Genomic DNA, 19926 nt, shown 5'->3' on the forward strand with positions numbered 1-19926 from the left:
TGCCATATTCCAATCTCCCAACAGGGCGATCCACTGGAATTCTTAATCAGAGGCAGTTTCAACTTTCTATAAAATCCTGGAATCTTTAGGTGCCTCCTGGAAAGGCCTCTTAACTAACCCAGAGTTACTGATCTGAATAAGAAAACAATCATTGCATTAGCTCTTTTATGGGACTGCACTAAGAAATGTCTCACTTTCTGTAGACTTTCTACAGAAATGGTTCCTGCCCTCCCAGTGATTACAATCTAGATGCAGACAAGAAGCAGACCGGTGAGAAGTTATTTGTGTCTAATGGAGCAAGTCCAGGATAACACTTTATTTGTATTTACATAACCCGAGGTCCCAGAAATAAAGGAAAATATGCCTTCTCTTCAGAAAGCAAGGTAGGGGCGCGGGCTCAGGGAGCACACATTAGAGAACCGGCTTTGTAACCCTGTACGGTAAGAGCAAATAAAAACCACACTAAGCCTGAGTTTCCTGGAGCAGCTTGGGTGCTCCAACTTCTGACAGGTCACAGAGCCTGAGGTATCATGGCATGAATTAACTGACAGAGCCATAAACCCAAAGTGTTTCTACCCAGAACCCGAGCGTAAGAGACAGAGGAGAAAGGAGGAAAGGGTGAGGGACAGAAAAAAGAAGGCCAAGCAAGATAAAGGATGGTGTCATCTCTGCTGCTTAACAAGCCTTCACTAGGGGCCGAGCCAGGTGACCTTTCTCTAGTGGGGGCCGTTCTCCCAGGAGCCATCAGCCTTGCTCTCCACAAGTCAGCAAAGCCCACGAGAAGCCATATTTCATCTCTTGAAGGACCCAAAGTCCACGGAAATGCCACTCAAAACCCTGGGACATACATCACACCGTGCATCTCTGAGGTGAGTTCTAAGCGCGCTGAGGTTTTGGAAGGGGCTGGCCGCCTGTCAGCCCTTACTCCTGGCTGCCCCTCTGGTCCACTCTTTGCACCTGATAAAGAGTCACTGCAACTGGGTTCCCTTTAGAAAACTTTATTCTGAAGCGGAAAAAAAAAAAAGAGCACAGCATATGCTTCTCTTATGAAAATACATAGATTTAAAAAACATATAGCATAGTTGTGCAAGGGGAAATGTTTTGTGAGTATAATCTTACCAAGAACGTAAGAAAGGAAAGACTGCTATACTGACACATGTTTGGCTTCTGACAAAAAGGCACTGTTCTGAAGAAAGGAAAAAACAGCACCAAGGCTGATTAACCATTCTTCCCCCTGATTTTCTGAATATAACACAATGACCCTCACCCCAACTTCTACACATTTAAAATGAAATGTCACAGGGTATCAAATTATTTAAAATGTGCTTTCCTATTGCATAAACATTTACCAGGATTTTCTACTTGAGAAAAAAAAAAGGAAGGTGAGTCTAACACCGCTGCCCAGTGTGCATGTGCTTGTACGTGCTGGGCTTTGGAGCGATTCAATAAACAAGTGAGCTCTGTGTAATCTATTTAGTAAGTGCAAGGCTTCTATGTCTCCCGCCTTGGCTATCTATATGAAAGAGACTGAAAAGGACAGCCGCTCTTGGAGCCAGCAGCCGGGAGACAGTTGGGTTTAACTGGTGCACAAAAAGGCAAAGTGTTAGCCCTCCTACCAGGTTCCTTGAACCCCTCTTTCTGGGGGCGCCTCTGCTGAAGGTCTTGGGGGTCAAGCCTGGGGGCACTTGTGTCCCAGCCATACTCAGTTTCTCTTCTCACACAGAGCCCTCCCCTAGGAACCCAGTCCTGAATGCACGGCAGCCAGCTCTCCAGTGGGGTTTCAAGAGCACGAGGTATACTGTCAGAGGAAGGCGGTTGTGATCTTCTTTGACGCTTGGTATATTAAATATTTTTGCAGTCTCCCTTAACAATCTCCCCTCCCAAGCCACAGCTACACAAACATGAAACGCAGTTCCAAAGGCAAAGTGAGGCAGGAAAAGCAGCCGGGGCCCCAGTGCAGGTGCCGAGGATGCGGTTCTTCGTTCAACCGCCCCCGCCGCATCCACCTCCGGGATCCCCTCAGGACCGCACGGCACAATCCGCGAAGAGTTTGCTGAGGTTCACTTCGGAGTAGCCACTCTGGGATAAGAACTGCTCTGCTGTGTTCTTGAGTTTTTTATAGTCCTGGCGAACTTTGGGAGTAAGAAACTGCTTCAATTTATCTAAAAAGAAATAAAAATAAAAGGATTACAAGTCTCAGAGGCAGCGTCTTTCAAGACCATTCAGTGTTCCTCAAGCACTAGAGCGGGGGTATGGACTTGGTTCGCAGCTCCGCGTCTCAGATGTCCTCGCTGTCCTGTTGTTGGTCTACCCCTGGGGCCGGTCCCACACGGGAGAAGGGTACCTCGAGATTGCTCTGTGGAAGCCTGTCTTCCTTTTCCCTGCCCGCCACTTCTCAGCACCTAGCTGATTCAGCGCCCCGGGGCCAGGGCCACTCTTGACTGACGCCAGCTGCAGGTGCACGACCACGTGCGGCAGCCAAGGTGAACTCCACTCGCAGACGCCGGGCCCACAGTGCTGCCTAGCATGCACGCAACTTCATGCAGAGGACAGAGGTGGCAGGAACTAATCTGTCTCAAAAGGAAGCCAGAGCCTCTCAGCACCAACTCCCCGGATCAGCTGGGCCTAGTCGGCTTCTTCTAGGCCCTTCCAGCTGCATCCCTCCACTACACAAAATTTCTGCTCAAAGAGGCGAGGGGCTGGGCTGTCCGCAGAGCACCTGTCCATCCGCAGGATTTCTTTTTGCTTCTTTGTCCATACTGTGTACCCATGAACTTGAGGTGCACAGACGCCCTTCCTCTGCCTCCTGCTTCTTCCATTCATGCGTCCCTGGCCTTGCCTGCCGTTCTGAGAAGAGCACTGCCAGCCAGAGGCATCTTCTCCTCCCTCCCCAGAGCCTACTCTTGGTTCTTAGGAAGGAGCAGTGGCCAAGACACCCAGGTCTGATCTTTTGGGGACAGGGGTGAGCCTTGGGGGAGCCAACCCTGCCCAGGATGGTTAAGATGACACAGTTTTTGTTCAGAGCATCTGGGGAACCCTGCAAGGTGTTTGGAGAGACCGACTTTTATATTTTGAAATCCCCATTTGATGGCTGAGGAAACTTGCCCCAGGTTACACAGCTGGAGATCCAGGAGGCAGAAACGCAAACCCAGGTAGCCAGAGCCCCGAGCCTGCACTCAGGGGGCCCACTGTGCACCCTTGTCCCTGCGCCCCATGTTGCTGCTCCTAGATGGAGATGGGCAGGCCCCAGATGCCAGCCTGCACCAAGCAGCCAAGGGGGAGCTGCCCAGCGCCCTGGGATAGGAAAGCATCGGGAAGGAGACACGGAAGGGAGTGCACATCAATCACCCAAAGAAAAAAAACCCGCGGAAACAACAGAGCAACAGTGAAGTCTACAAAACCTCCGGAAAATGAAAACTTGGTCTCCAGATTTTTTTTCCTTAGCTACACATTTGCGTTTGTTCTCCACAACCTTTTCTAAATTACATCAATTGCCTTTCAAAAAACAACAACAAAAAGTTTTGTAGAGAGGATTTAAATGCCCAAAGGGGGTGGAAAAAGAGACGAGGAGAGAGAGAGAGGGGTCGCATCGTTAAGCGACTAGAGAAAGACACTTTGAAAGTTCTAATTATCAGAGTCTAGGAATACACAACAATGGCCCGAGCGGTGGCGGCAGCCTCCCGGCAGGCCAGCGCCCCATGCATGTGAATGACACAAATGCTTGTATGACTGGGGAGAGACATTTACAGAGCTGCGGTGAGACGGGGCAGGGAAGGAAGAGAGAGGGCACAGCTCCTGATGTGTTTACCTCCTCTGCTGATGGGATATTGACTTTTCCCACCAGGTTGGTTAGAAAGGGGACTATTTACGCTGCCACACAGTGGAGTTAGAATGACAACCAGCGTCACTCGGTGCTCTTCTTCGTAAAAGACAACTGTGACCGCCAGCAGATCCCATAGCCGGTCAATACGGCCAAGACACCATTCCACGCCGGTTAGAGATGCAGATAAAAGCTCCGACTTGCTTCCCCAATGAGAATCAAATCAATAATGTTTGCAAGGTCTTCCAGGAAAAAACTACACAAGCTGTCACAGGCCATGTCGGGGGTGGGAGCTGAGAGGGGAAAGGGCTCACCCCTTCTTCGTGGCTTTTTCTCTCCCTTCTTTAGGCACCTGGGCCACCCACGTTGGGCTTCTGTCACCCTGTTTCCTTTAACGCTACACCCATCCACCACTTGAGAACTCAAGGGAAAACCTCAGTGTTAAATGGTAGAAACCAGTTAACGAGGCCAGTAGAACCTGATTCCTTCTCCCCGCTCCAGTGTTGGGAGTCAGGGAAGATGCCACCGTCCTGGGCACCTGACCCGCAGAGACAACTGTTAAAGATTCCGAGAGGCCATTAGGCAAGAGGCAGAGAAGACCTACAGACCGCCCGCCCCAACCAGAGATGCCCCTGGCTGTGGCTGTTGCTGGCTCAACAACCAGCACAACAAATCCAAACTCCGTCAAGATAGGGAAGGCAGTGCTTTTCCTACACACAAGTACACCAGCAGAATATACTCTAATGGACTGAAGTATCACCGGAAATCACTCATCTTAATACACCGGCAAAGCGAATCAACCATTCCTGGGAATAACATTCGAAGAACGTGTATCTACAGCTTTTTTTAACCTGGTCCTTTCTACATGCTGATTCCTTTTGGTTGTATACTAATTACCCAAAATATCTTGTCCCTAAGCCTTGTAAAAACAATAAAATCCAAGTTAGCCTACTTACTAATTTTTCACACAGTATTTTATCAGAAAATAAAATGAACTACTAATTTAAAGTTGCTTTCTACTAATTAGCCTCTAAAACCTCGAAATCATGCAAGCTACAGTATTTTCTGTGTGGGATGAGGTAGACCATCAGCTGCATGTTGAACGTGTCTTATAAATATTTTATTTAAAACTCAACTGATCAAATAAAATGTTAGAACTATTTGGGGAAAAAAAGGAGTATTCTCCCATCTAAGGAAACCATCTCTACTTCAGATATTTTATTTCCGTGTCAGTAAACCAAAAAACTCTTTTCAGCTTTACTCTTTATAAAACCCTTTTTGGACTTAAAGAAACACGCTGAACTAGAAACCACAAGGCAAAGACATTTTAACATCGCCTACTGGTTATTTGATTTTAATTAAGGCAGGCTCAGGCACACAGGCAGCAGCCGTCTCTGTTCTGAATGTCTGTTTCATTTATTTCCGTGCAAAGGTATCAAACAACAGTCAGTTATAATTGATTCTGTCAGGTGTTATACAGTCAGTCATAATTGTCTCTGTGTAGAGGTGTGTCAATTTACTATATCTGAATTAAATATTCTGTCAATTATGAAATCAGGTAATAATTTCAGTCAGTTTTTTAATTGCATGGCTTCCCACCATACAGTGCTCTGCTTTCCCACTTTTTCTAATCCATAGCCTCCCTCCCTCAATGCAGCGTGAGCTTTGCCATCAGGGGTGGAACGCAGGAAGCTTTAGGCATTTTGAAAGAAAACCTCTTTACGATTTAAAGCCATCTGACCCAGAGAGAGCTGTGGGAGCCTCTGGCCTGGCTGTCTGTCTCCTGAATATCAATCAATAAGCGAGTCTGGGCTATCCAAAAGATCTCAAGTGACATCCCTGTTTCAGAGAGACACACCTTTAGGGCCCCACATCAAATGACCAGTACATAAACATTTCTCCATCAAAATAAGAAGGAAAAAAACATCATCCCCCAATGAATTCTTATTTAGAAAGAAACTGACAAGGCACGGTGCCAGGCACACATGGCGAATGATGCACTCGTCAACTGACGCCTAGAGGACCGCGGTCGCCTGTTAAATCATGTCTTAGATGCGAAAATATTTCTAAGGGCTGAAGAGTCTCTCTGTTAGTCCACTATCCAGCTCCAGCCCTACTTATAAATAATTATCTTCCATTTTTTTCTCTTCTTTTTTGTTGATACCACAATACAGCCTTCAAATAGAATAAAATATCCGTGGTTTAGCTCAAGTGCTCTATTGGGCTGAGCTGACAAGGATTTAGAAGTGTGATGATCATTCTTTCCACCACTGGTCTGGTTCCTGTTCAGTAAACACAGGCTGGCTGCAGCCTGGCGGTGAGCAGCGCCCTCCTCTCTCCCAGCGGAGGGAGGCGCTGCCGGGCCCCACCATTGGGAAGGGCTGGTGCCTGCAAGTTTGGAAAGAGCAGAGGGCGATGGAAGAGGGGAGGAGCTGGGCTGAGCCCGGTGTAAAGAATGCCATGTCGAGGGTGAAAACTAGAAGGGGAGAGTCGTGCCCCTGACCATGTTTCACTGGAGAAAGAGTCACCTTGAAAGAGATCAAAAATTTCCTTTCAACTGGATGAAGTGATTCTATCAGGGTTGGGTTTTGGGTGTTTGTATTTGTCATGTCGGAAGAAAACTGCCCATGCAGCCCCCTTGCTGAGGTTATAAAAAGTGCTGTCAACCACACTGGACAGAATTTTGGGGGGGGGGGTGCAGAGAGGGAAAAAAACACATTGTGCAGGATCATTAAGCACTGTTGTATAAATAAAGTTAGAAGATCAAACGAAAGAGGGGACTCGGGTTAAATGCTAGAAGACAAGCTTAAATAAAGTTCTAAGAAAAAAGCAAGGCACGCTGTAATTCCAAGAACCTATTACTTCAGACAATTTACTTCAAAAAATAAAATCAGAATGGTAAATGATTACCCAAAAGCAATCATGTCATCATCACTGAGAGATGGAATAAAATAATTTTTTGTGAAGTGGCTGAATGAGAGCAACTTAAAAGCCACGGAGCCTGTCAGAAGCACATTATTTCTTTTTACACCCCGTTTCCCAATTCATCTCAGTGCTGCTGACTAACCTCGGCTCCCAGCAGGTGGAGCATTTAAAATAAATAGCATTTCCTACAAAACGCGCTCCAACTGCCCCATGACAGACGCTTCCAATTCCCGGCCAGCCACTGGATCAGCTTCAGCGGTATCTAACAAGGTGTAAATACAATAACAAGCATGTAATTAAGTGAGCATGATGAAGTTAATGGAGATAATTCATTCCATTTTGGGCTTATGAATATTCTATTAGATGTTATCAGGCAGCTGGAATAGCTGTTAATTTAATCATCATTCAGACCAGCAAAATGTTCTTTGTGCGAGCATAATTGCAGAGAATGAATAATTGATTTGACAATTGTACCAGTGGATTTCAAACAGTTCTGTGCGCTCTCAGAGCAGGAAGGGAGGAGAGCTGGAATACTCAAAGCACTGAAGAGGTGGCAGAGAAGCCAGCCTGTAAATTGAACATTATCAGGACACAGATAAAGGACAATTTTTATTTTATCAATGCAACACAATTACATTACAGTGCGCTAGTAATCATTCTGCCCACACTTTAAAAAGGGAAATAAATTACTCTTCATGGGAAAGGACAAAAAGAAATATCAAAACCATTTAGAATCCATTGATATTGGATATTTAATTTTTTTGTATTATATTTTATTATAGGAAATATCAAACTGTGTTTGAGATTGCTGGCACATTTAACTCTGTTACCTGCAATCAGGTACACAGATTGTATTTTACATGTATCTCTCTATTACAGCATGTTCTATGAATTACAATGAATTTATTAGAATTTTTTGAAACTACCCTAATGTTTAAAAAGAACCATCATTGTGGTACACAAGAGTATTGGTCACTGTAACTCTCAGAACTCTGTTCTGGATACACTGAGCAAAATTTTCTTCTTCAAATGGTTCCATACTGCATTTGGGTAGAAAAAGTAGCAACAAAATGTTGACCTTCAACAACAAGCAGTTTCCAATATAAAAACTAAAAAACAAACAAAACCCCTAAGTTTTATTAAGGATCAACTCTACCAAAGGCCTAGAGTTTTGAGTTCCTGCCCCTGGAGAAAACATGTTAGTTTCTCCCCAAGCTCCCCAGCATGGCTACTAACGCAATTTGCAAACACCCTTCGTGGCCTTCTATTCTACAAGCCTGCAATTTAATCAAAGCCCAGGGGCTAGATCACAACTACAGTGTATTTCATGTGGGCGCTATTTTTTTAATACACATGAAGTCATGAGAAAATGGAGATGTTCCAAATATCTTAATGTCTAATCAATGTTCCACAAAAGACAAGAGGGAAGATGATTAGTCTCAGGTCAGCAGTGCTTAAGGGGGCTTGGGAGGTGGGGATGCAGTGTTCACCACCCAACTCCTGGGTCTTTGTGAGGAAAGGGAGGTTGAGAATGTGTTTGTTTGCTTTGTAAAGATTCCCAGATTCTGTTAAGTCTACACCTCCCCCACTGAGGACCAGAACTATACAATTTTCAGGGATGTCTGATTTCAATGACCTCACAGACTTATCGAGTTGAAATAACATTTTCTACTGGTACCACTCTTCCTGAAGACTCCAGGCTTCCAAAGGCTTGTGTCAGCAAAAATATCCAAGAAGTGTACACAATATCTTTATTGCTCACATACCATTTCTAATCTTGATATTTAATTATCTTAATCTCTGTTTCTAAACCTGGGTGCATAAAAAAATTCAGACTGATTTAATGCACTATTTGGTGACATGCACAAAAGGCCCACCCACGGGATCTGGAAATCATTTACCCTGTAGAGTTAACAGGGTGTGGGTGTGGGTCGGCACTCTCTAGGGAGGGAAGGGCAGACAGGAGAGGAAAAGAAAATGCACATGTACTAAATGCAGGAAGTGGAGACTGGAAGTTGGCATTGGCTTCAGAATCGGAAATTCTGGACTCACTTCTGGGCTCCTATCTCTGAATGTCAAGTCCCTGCTTAGGTTTCTTCAGTTTAGTGAATGAGTAGGTTGAAGGGTTAGTGTGCCCAGGCAGTCTGTGGGATCAAGTTAATGCTAAACAAATGTTAGTCACAGACAATGATGGCAAGAGACAGGCGGGAAAGGCTATGATCCAGCATAAATGGTCATTTTCCACTCCAGCGTAAATGGTCATTTTCCACAGGTGGGAGAAGAAAAAGTCCCCAGGGTGTAGCAAATATGCACCAGGGGCACCTGAGGGAATGGCTTCCACACTCCCTGCCTGGGCCCAAGGCTGTCACCAGCTAAGTGCTTGTTCTTTTCGGGATTAAGGCAAAAGAACTTAGGCCTTGCCCTGGTTGCTCCTTAATCCTCTGGGTATCTTCCCTTCTCGCCAGCGTCCTGTTCTCACAGCCCACGCTACTGTGTCGGGGACAGTTGGATGTGAAGCTAACAGTCATGCTGTGATCAGGGCCTGGAGCCAGCACCACTTTCTGGATGGAGGACAGATAAGGGGCTGTGCCTTCCTAGATCCTGACACTAAGGCAAGTTTCTTTAACACCTCTTCCCCTCTGCACACCAGGGATAGTTGCAGCTACGGTTATTTCAAGGGCTCTCGGCCTGTCCTGGGTTCCATGTCTATTCATGGGTTGTTCACAGTTCCTCCCTACCTGTGTATCACTCTGTAGATATCATATCCCAAGATGCTGAGAATTATATTCTTCATGGAGGGGAGAAAAGTGAACACTTTTGATTAATCCCAACCAAATAGGTATTCTACCACCATAATAATATAATAAATCACTACATATTCCTCTCTGGTTGTTGGACTAAGGCCTCAGTTTCTACATACAGGCTTCCCCGCAGGGCAGCTCACAACATGGCAGCTGCTTTCCTTCAGAGTGAATGAGCAGGAGAGTGAGAGTGCATGCTCAAGACGGAAGTCAAAATCTTCTGTAACCTAATCTCAGAAGTGATGTCCTGGTGATGTCCCACCCTCTTTGGCACTGGGTCTGGCTCATACCCAGAGGAACAGGGCTACTGCGTAAGAGTGAACACTAAGGGGCAGGGATCATCGGGTGCCATCTTAGAAGCGGCCTATCAGAGAGGGCCACTGCCCTGGAGAAATGGTGGGAATACAGAAAATCATGAATAAATATATTATTTGCCAACTTGTGGGGTATGTATTACAAAAAGCTAACTGACTCAGTGTGGAACACCTAAGGAGTGGGGGAAAATCAAAGGCCTTAAGAAATCTGAGGGAAAGTCAAAGGCAGACTTTTAAATGACTGCTTACCATCAAACTCATTATCCAAGGAAAAGTATATGAAGTCAAATTCTGTACCAGATACATTTTTTGGCTGCTCCGGATTTAATGTTTATGTAAAATGGATGTGGCTGTGGATTTCTGACTCATCAGCTACAATCTAAATCTTAAAAGCAAGGCAGCCACTCAAAGAACCAACCGTGGAGTTTGAAATACCAGTTTTCAGGGTATCAGGATTAGCAACCTCTACCCTCTTAAATTCTTTGAAGTGATACGCTGTATTTTCTCCAAGTTCTTCTATTAAGCTAATATGACTTTGTCTCTTGGAAACCCGAAGACCATGGTGTATTCCATTCCAGGGTATGTCAGTCAAGCTCTTTAAGTAGGATTCTCTGTCAGTTTCATCACAATTGACCACGTATCTTGAAACCTTAACTGGCTGGTTATCAAGATGGCCACTGTCCTTCTCTGTCAACTCCAGGGTGGTCCAGGGGAGGTAACTGGTGACTGTGTCCCACCCTACTTAGCGTTTTAACAGGGGCATCCCCTCTGCCACAACTAACATCAAGGCTCTAAGGAAACTGTCCTAAGAGCAGAACGCTTTCTTAGAAGTTGGAGGCTCGTGTGAGGCTAGGTAGCCTAAGTGAAGCCACCCATAAATACAAGCTGAATAAAATTTAAATTCTACCTTCAGAATTTAGCAAAAATTTGGTAAAGTTGACCTAAAACTTAAAGAAGAAGGCTTTCTCCTCACAGGGTTGGCCAAGTACTGACCATACTGGCTAACTCCCAAGTAGGGGGAGTGGTTTACTAGAAGCAGTTAAAAAAAATTGGTATTTTATGTTTTACGCCTTTCATTATCATAGGGCAAGGGTTGGCCAAGTATGGCCTGAAGACCAAATTCAGGCTGCCACTTGTTTCTGTCAATAAAGTTTTATTGGCACACTGCCATGTGCATGTGTTTCTGAACTGGCCATGGCCACAGCGGCGAACATGAGTAGCTACAATGGAGACTGCCTTGTTCGCAAAGCTGAAAATATTTACTTTGTGACTCTTTATAGAGAAAGTTCACCAATTCCTGATATAGAGAGGGTGAAAAATACATATAATACATATTCTATTATTTCATCCTGACAACAATCTCATCAGTGAAACAGAAGAGACGCTCTACCCATGAGGAAACCGGACCAGGAAGCTTTTTGCAAGGCCACACCTGGGCTCACGCTCCTTCCTCTCCGTGTGCGGAGGGGCACAAAAAGAAACTCGCATTCTCCTACTTCCCAGTCTGCGCGACTGAACTTTAAAAATGCACAAGTTCTCCTCAGTACTATTATAGGTTTCTTACCTTTGGCCCAGACAACCGAGAGTCTTGGCAATTTCAGCCCACGTGGATGCAGGATTCTGGAATGAACCTGCTCACCTCCCCTCCCCGTAAGGCCAAACATTTCACTTTATAGACAGTTAAATCTGCTTTAATAAAAATCGGAATCCTTATTTCAGTGCATTCTGTGGCTCTTCTTGGATTAAGATCAAATGAGAGAAGAAAAGATGGACTGAGCACATCAGGGAATGTTCTATTGCACATTCAAGATTCTTCCCAAATAAATGCATAACCCTTGTGGTACAACTTAAGAAAATCTCTTTATATTCTCCTTTAAAAAAAGGCTTCTATCCAGGCATTCTTCTAAGAGAATGTGTTAGTAGCTAGAGACACTCATCACCTCCATTTCTGTATATTTAAGATGTACCTTTTTAGCTACCAACAAAGAATCCCCACCTCGCTCTGCATTTTTACTATCACAGTCCTCAATGTATACTTTTTAATGCTTATTCCAAAGCTAATTACAAAACAGGTCTTATTGATTTGCAAATTGTTGCTATCCATTCAAAGCTATGTCACATTTATGACTCAAAGATTAAAAGGGAGAGCGGTGTGTCTCTTACATGGTACATTCTTGATGAAGTCACTGAATTCTCTGAAGCCTCTGACCCTGTGGAGCAGCCTCTAGGCCCTCATTTCCCTCACTTTGCAGATGGAAGCAGGGGGCTCCAGAGATGTAGGTAGTGGAGGACGCGACAGAATGACAGAATCCCTGAACCACCATTCCACAGAAGAGGCAAATGGTGCTGTGGGAGGTCTAACTGCTTTCCTGGATGCATCCCTCTAAGCAGGGCAGTCTCCTTCCCACATTAAGGCAGGGCCACTCACACTGGAGAGCATGCAATGGATTCTTCTAGATGGCGCTAGTGAATGGGCTGGTTACAGATACTGACCACATCATTATCAGGGCCTTTTCTTGAATGCTTTAGCAAAAGTAAAATGCTCTTAAACTAGAAACTGAAGGAATATGGAAATCTGAAAATAAGCCCAGAAAACCATGACATCCGGGCATGAACTCTGGACTCACATAAGGCCGAGAACTCGTAGGCTCTTGATCGGTGGAACAATTTGTTGGTCTTCACCTCTACAACCAAATGACCACATCCCTCACTGGCAAATGACCTGTGTTTGGGCCTCTCTACTTGTTCAGTCAACAAATATTTATTGACCACCCACTAGGTGTCAAGTACAATTTGGGATGGGCTGGGGGTGAAGGAAGGAATCCAAAACTAAATCCGTGTGACAGCTATACTTCAGGAACACAGTCTGGCAATCTAGTTGGATTTAAAAAATACAAATAAGCAAACGCACCGCAATTCTATGAACCCACAGGAGAAGCATGAATTATTAATTACTTCAACAGACATATACTGAGTGCCTACCATGTGCCAGGTATGCCCCGGAGATACAGGAATGAACAAAACAGACAGAAATGCTTGCCTTAGGCAGGTGGGTATAGCCCAGTGGTGGAGTGCATGCTTAGCCTGCATGAGGTCCTGGGTTCAATCCCTAGTACACCCATTAAAAAAAAAAAAAAAAAAAGCTTGCCTTAGCCATCATGGAAGACAGCATAGAGACTCCTCAAAAAATTAAGAAGAAAATAACCATACGATCCAACTATCCCACTTCTGAGTATTTACTCAAAGAATACAAAAACACTAACACAAAAAGATACACGCATCCCCATGTTCACTGCAGCATTATTTACAATAGCCAAGACATGGAAACAACCTAAGTGTCCATCAATGGATGAAGAAGATGTGGTATCTGTAGATAATGCTACTTGGCCATTAAAAAAAGGGTGAAATCTTGCCATTTGCAACAACATGGATGGACCTTGAAGGTATTATACTAAGTGAAAATAAGTTGGGGGGAGGCTATAGCTCAGTGGATAGAGCACATGCTTAGTATGCACAAGGTCCTGGGTTCAATGCCCAGTCCCTCCAACAAATAAATAAACCTAATTATCACCCTCCAAAATAAAAAAAATAATAATAACTAAAAAAAAATAAATGTCAGATGGAGAAAGACAAATACCATAAGATTTCACTCATATTTAGAATCTAAAAAACAAACAAAAGTAAGTAAATGAACAAACCAAACCAAACACAAAAATACAGACACCAGAGTAACTACTAACAGAGGAGAAATGGGTAACGGTGTCATCTGGATGGTGATGGTGACGGATGGAAACTGATGGAAACTAAATTTCTGGTGGTGAGCACTCTGCAGTGTGTACAGAAGTAGAAATACATGTACATGTGAAACTGATATAATGTTACATATCAATGTTACCTCAATAAAAGAATAAAAAATGCCTGCCTGCATAAGGCTTAGAGTCTGATTATAATAGATATGGTTAACAAAAGAGAAAACTCCATTAGAGATAGTATAAAGGTAAAGATACATTCTTTAGAAGAAAGGCAGTCCAGAAACCTGAGTTTTGCTTTTATTATTACTGCAATACATCTAACAGATCACAACTCAATTATCTTGAGCACCGCTTATAGGTTATTTATGTAGTTTTAAGTCTAAATAAATTCTGTGGAAATGGAGCAGGCTTGAAATATAGTGTTACTGCCACCCTCAAAACAGCCCATCCATTGGCCTTGAATTGAAAAATATGGTTCACTCCAAAATACATCGAATCCAACATATATAGCTGCCATCTGTCCTGCAGTCATAGTAGGAGTCCTTTTCATTCACAAGCAAAGCCAGTGGAGGGGGGGAGGGACTTGAGATGGAGAGAGGATAAATTCCATTTGTGCTATTAAAAAAAAAAAAGTAGAACAGTGAACCCAGTGGTTGAAAAGTGAAGATAAAAAGAAGAAAACAGTAATCTTGCTATAGAAACCAGAGAATTATGTTCTCGCTCACCCCCCACTTTTTTTTTTTTTTTTTGCTTTCACGCTGCACAAACTCTAGCACCCTGAACAACTCACTCTCCTGCTATTTCCAGCACTTTAAAGAAACTTTTCAACATTTCTGTTTGACACATTTTTTCAACAGGGAGGTGAAGACAATAAGTAAACAGGTAGTGAAGGGCTATTTGGAGAGCTGGTCAGTCACAGTAATAATAAAGGGGAAAAAAAAAAAAAAAAACTCCACCAGAACAGAACAGCTATCCTATGTGCGGCAGCCACAGACGGCACCTGACCCCTGCCAAACAGTTTTCAGAGTAATTTTAATGCTACTCTGGATTTAACTTGACTAACTGGTAGCAATTGAGCACATCTTTTTTTTTCTCTCTCTTTTTTTTTTTTTGTGGGAGCAGTTATCTAAAATGCTACAATAACAGCATCAAAAGTAGAATGGTGGAAGATTGGTTTTCCATTGTGCTGCTGAACTGGCATAATGCCCACTTTAAAAGCAATTCCCTGCTCATCACTGAAATCTGGCAGACACGACACTAAATGCCTTGAGGGAAAAAAAAGGGGGACTTGAGAAGGGGGAACCCACTCCAACCACCATGCAAAGGGGGGAAAAAGAGAGTGCCAGATGATGAATCTAGATAAGAAAAGAAAATTGCCAAATAAAAAGTTGAGCATGGCACGCAGCCTCCCGACAGGCTGTACTTAATTTGCTCGAAGAAGATTTTGTCTATGGGTCTGCATTAGTAACTGCAGAACAAAACAAAAGCAAAATATATATTTATGTCTGTCTATTGTTCTGATGAAGCAAAAACCGAGTGAGTTCCGTCAATCATGTGTCAAATGTGTCTTCCCCGTTTTATTTACCACCAAATATAATGAGTAAATATGTGATAATAAAACTCTTCTTTTTACATGGACATATACAATTTTTCCTCCTGCTAAATACAGGTAATGATTTAGTAAGCTTTCAAAATGTCTTTTTACTGTCAATAAAACTAATTCTATTCCCATTTTCATGTGGGAAAAAAAGGCTTTACAAATGAAAATTCAAATTAAAATTCTGATTATAGTGTAGTGTGACAACACCTGTATTTATAATTTTACTGTCAGCTAGCTTGTAGTGTTTAACAATAGCTTGAAGTAGAAAAGTAATTGGAATTTGTCTGTAACATGCCAGATGACGGCATCGGGCGCTTTGCTACGCTACAGCAAATTTGGTTTGATGGCAAAATAACCTCACTGAGATTTCTACACATCAAAGGTTAGCGGGGCTGGAGGAGGGGGAAGGTCTCCCAGGTATGAGACCCCTTCCGGAATCTGCAAGTTTGCATCTGATGAGTAAAGACCACCGTGACCCTGACTTGTGCTCCTGGCCCCTAGCCTCCCCCGCAGCCTCGCAAACCGCGCTGATGCAATTGAGTTTAAGACCAGATAAATCAACAACAATAAAACCCTGTTCTGTTTTTCTTTAAAAAAACTTTTTTGGATTTTTTGGTGGGGGGAGGTAATTTAGGTTTATTTACTTATTTAATGGAGGTACTAGGATTGAACCCAGGACCTCGTGCATGCTAACTATGCACCCTAACATTTGAGCTATACTCTCCCCTCTGAAACCCTGTAGTTTCTAAAACCTTCTGATGACTTCATTCAGCTATGAACCTGGCAGAAGCGGGAGGGATGAGGGATACTTTGGGTGATGAGAAGCATGCTTGGGGGCTGTGAGCACCCAGGTGGAGCAGGGCGAGGCCCTTGCCAAGGACAAGGAACAGAAAGCTTTCCATTTCTCAAAGGCTGCACAGCCAGGAGCGCTGGAGATGTTTATTGTATTCACACACTTTCAATAACCACAGATAAATAATAAAAGGTACCCACACAGATGCCTGAGATTTGCTATTTATCAAAAGATTAAGAGAAAACGTACACACCCCACTTAGACTTTTACTGAAGCCAGATGGAGAAAAAAATTATTTAAAGCAGTGTTCTGCTGTCAACTCGAATCCTTCAAAACTCATAAACACACACTCATCTCCACACAAAACTTGCCTTACTCTAGTCTACAAGTGAAAAGCCCATCTTTTTCATTATCCTAAAGATGGAAAAAAAAAAAAAAAGAAGCCACATACAAAGGAAAAACAGAATGACAGTGATGTTTTAGTTTACACTAGATATGGCAACACACACAAACTGTCAAAACTATGGAATGAAAAAAGCTGTTATCAAGCAACTGTCAAGAGAGTCCTCTGAGATTTGGAAATCTTGTGTTTATTGTAACTACTGCACATTACACAAAGAAAGAAACAGCCCTCTCCTTGCTCTTGCTGCTAAATATCATGCAAGAGAACACAGGCTTCTCCCTTAGTATTTAGATTAATTTTTCCCCCGTGTGTAATTCTGTGCTTGACAGAGCTGCTCCCCTCCTCCTCGCTTTTCTAACAATATGGCCAAAGTTCAGAGAGAAACTCAAGGTTACATCAAACATTATTTCATTTCGAAAACCATCACCGCCTCATTTCATGTTGTTAACTGGTTGTCTATCTGTAAGAGTGGAATCTTGTTAACATCAAAATGCATAGTCTTCACCTGAATGATTTTTCTTCTGACTTTGAATTCTACAAAGAGAAGCATAGCGTGGAAAAGGCATAAGCACTTACCATAAAATGATTTTAATTTGTGATTCTCTCTCTTTCCATCTCCCTATTAATGCATACATCGAGAAACCCAAATCCCTAAAGGAAAATTACTGTCTTATAAGGGGAGATACAAGAAAATACAGGGTCCAAATCTCTTCCACAGTGCATGGATATGAGTGATTTATAGGTCGTCTCCCCAACCCAAACTCAAGGGACAAAATTCCACTTGTAATTGAACCTGAGTCGGTACATTTTACTATGCTTGCTAACGTGGCCTTTCCACCTGAACATCAAGGGGAGCATCACTCAGACTCTTAATTCTTGCTCTGAGGCCACGTAGCCCTTCTCAGCCAAGTGCAGAGCTGAGCCTCATCGCTCTGAGCAGCAGATTAATATGAGTGAAAGCAGCCTTCAGGTGTTTCCGTTTTAATTTTTCATGTTTCCTTCAGATGCAGAATTCTTGCCTTCTGACATTCCTCAGGATGCAGAAAAACTGGACAGCAGAACCTTTACTGTAAGTGTAATTGCCTGGATTCAGATGAACCATGGGTCAAGTCAACTCACAAAATATGTTATTGCAGAAAAAAAAGTTAGCAACGTACGGGCTGACATATAGAACAACAGTCATAACTCCGGACTGAAGAGATGCCACTGAATTTACTTCTGCATGTGGTCCTGGCAGCCTTGCCTACTTGGAGAGCTAATGAGAACATGGGGGCGTTACTGATGCACGTGCTGGCCAACTTGGTGATGCAGGAGAGAAGTCAACGAGTCTTGAGGGGATCTTGGTTCTAAATAGATTACAATGGTTACCCAATACTTAGAACATACTTATTTTAGGTTTCAGTGACCTGGTATGACTCAGTCAGTAACAGAATAGGTCAGTCAAATTTTAACCTGAGGTAAAAACAGTTTAACAGTGATGTCAGTTTTATAAAAATGAAGCTGATTGCCTAGTAAAGAAAATCTGAATTCTTCTAAAGCTCTTATGTAATCTTTTATGATTTTTAAAGTGTCCCTCAATTAATAACAGGAAAAAGAGGAATATTGACATGTTTTATCACTTGCATTCTCTAGTACTATTTTAGAGTAAGTGGCCAATTTACATTCTTTTCATGCAATGAAAATCAAGTTTTATGCAATTATCTTAATATTAACCAGTTCTCTGCTAATGACATTTTATTCAAGGTAAATAGTTAATTTTTTTCTCCTTAGTCTAGTGACATTTTGGCAAGTTTTATGTGGAAAAAAGAGCTGCACAGTAAGTTATGACAGCTGGTTCATTAAGGAAGTTTGGGAACATCTGCAACAAAGTGGGGGACAGTACTTTTATTCACACAATTTACAAACCATTAGCACTGCGCACACAGTAGTTAACTTTCAAATGTGCTCTAGAGCTAAACTGTTCAGGTTTGAACCTTGACTCTGCCATCGACTTGCTGTGTGACCTTGAGCAGTACCTACATCGCCTCATCTGTAATGTAGGGATAACAACAGAGCCTAGTTTGGCAGAGGGTATAGCTCAGTGGGGGAGGGTATTACTCAGTTGTAAGAGTGTGTGCCTAGCATACACGAGGTCCTGGGCTCAAGCCCAAGTACTGCAATTAAAAAAAATAATAAAAATAAAAACGAAAAGAAAAGAAAAGTGCCTAGTTCATATGTTGTTGTGGGAATTAAGTAGGTTAAAACACAGGACTTGCTTACCATAGTATCTAGTGCTTCATGTAGTCAATAAATGTTAACTATTATTATTGCTATTTGCATACCTAGTATCATTTTATACTGTGAACTGTGGATCCTATCTAGAATCTAACCAAAAACGGAAAACATGCAGAGAGAACTACTTCACATCATATCTGAGCCAGGTGGGACATGAGCTAAGTAGGGGTGGGGGTGTGTACCAAGACCCCTGCCAACGTTCTTTATTCCATACTGGGAGGCCTTTGGATTTCATAAGCGTTCAAATGCTAGTACAGATATAAGTGGAAATCTCTTAACTATAATAAAGAACAAAGAAGGAAGCACTGTTTACAAATACGTATAATTTGAATTCTTAGAACATAAATGTGGACAAAATTCAAACAGCACCAAAAAAGCCTATAATGCAAACTCCCGAATTTCTGGTTAAAGATGGTACACTAAATACACATATTTAGTTCTGTAAACTCCTAAATCTGCACTAAAATGACAGTAAAGGACTTTGTTTAAAGGCATAATAAACTTCAAGGAAGAGGAAAACAGGAGTGGAGGTGCCAAAAGCAAAAGCTAGAAAACAGAAGGACAAGAGAGAATTTACTTGACAGGTCCCAGAAAGCACGATTCTAGGCAGGCAGTGGGGGGAGCTGAAGAGGAACCTGGTTTATCCCATAAAGCTCCCAAGAGCCTGTGAATGGGTGCCTGGAGGTATCTTGAAAAGAACATCTGGAAAAGAACAGGTGAAGGGCGGCCTTAGAAAATTGGTTGAAGCATGTTTCAGAAACAGATCCCAAGTCCCTGCCTCCATTCTGGCAGAAGGCTTATTCCCTGGTGAGGGCCTCTGAAATGAGGGGGACACTGGGCCGATACTGGATGCTGAGACCCCAAGTTCCCTTTCCTCCTAGATGCTGGCAGCCACCTCCCGCAGCAATGAGACTGGAAAAGTCTTCTTTGAGGAATCAACCAGCCTATGAGAAAAAACTCAAGTTAACTGACATATTACATCCATGAAAGAGGGACATTTGGGGAACAAGAAAAAGTTCTTAGAAATTGGAAGTGTAATAGCAGAAAGAAAAAACTTAATTGGAAATGATGAGGAGATAATCAAAGAAGAAATTCAAGAAAATTTCCCAGAACTGGAAGGCTTGCCTTTCCAGATGGAAAGGGCCCAGCATCACGAGTGAAGACTGCTCCAGACCAAGACATGCCGTCGTCAACGTGGCCATGGCTACGTGCACGGGAGAACCTCTGGTTTTCTCAAAAGGAAC

The 19926-nt window shown here is 43.0% G+C and overlaps 1 protein-coding gene across 5 annotated transcripts in view; it reads right to left on the minus strand.

Annotated features, from left to right (window-relative positions):
• Positions 1 to 19926, minus strand: part of POLA1 (DNA polymerase alpha 1, catalytic subunit) — a 281095-nt gene that overhangs the window by 26157 nt on the left and 235012 nt on the right. For 3 of the 5 annotated variants that reach the window (XM_032475943.1, XM_032475945.1, XM_032475942.1), the window contains one exon: positions 282 to 2162. The exons of the other annotated variants lie outside the window; for them this stretch is intronic. In XM_032475943.1, the coding sequence (XP_032331834.1) occupies positions 2020 to 2162 (143 nt within the window). In that variant the 3' untranslated portion in view covers positions 282 to 2019. Of the gene's footprint in view, positions 1 to 281; positions 2163 to 19926 lie in introns of those variants that run through there. 5 annotated transcript variants of the gene reach the window in all.

Source organism: Camelus ferus, chromosome X (assembly GCF_009834535.1).
Source record: "Camelus ferus isolate YT-003-E chromosome X, BCGSAC_Cfer_1.0, whole genome shotgun sequence".
Lineage (NCBI taxonomy): Eukaryota > Metazoa > Chordata > Mammalia > Artiodactyla > Camelidae > Camelus > Camelus ferus.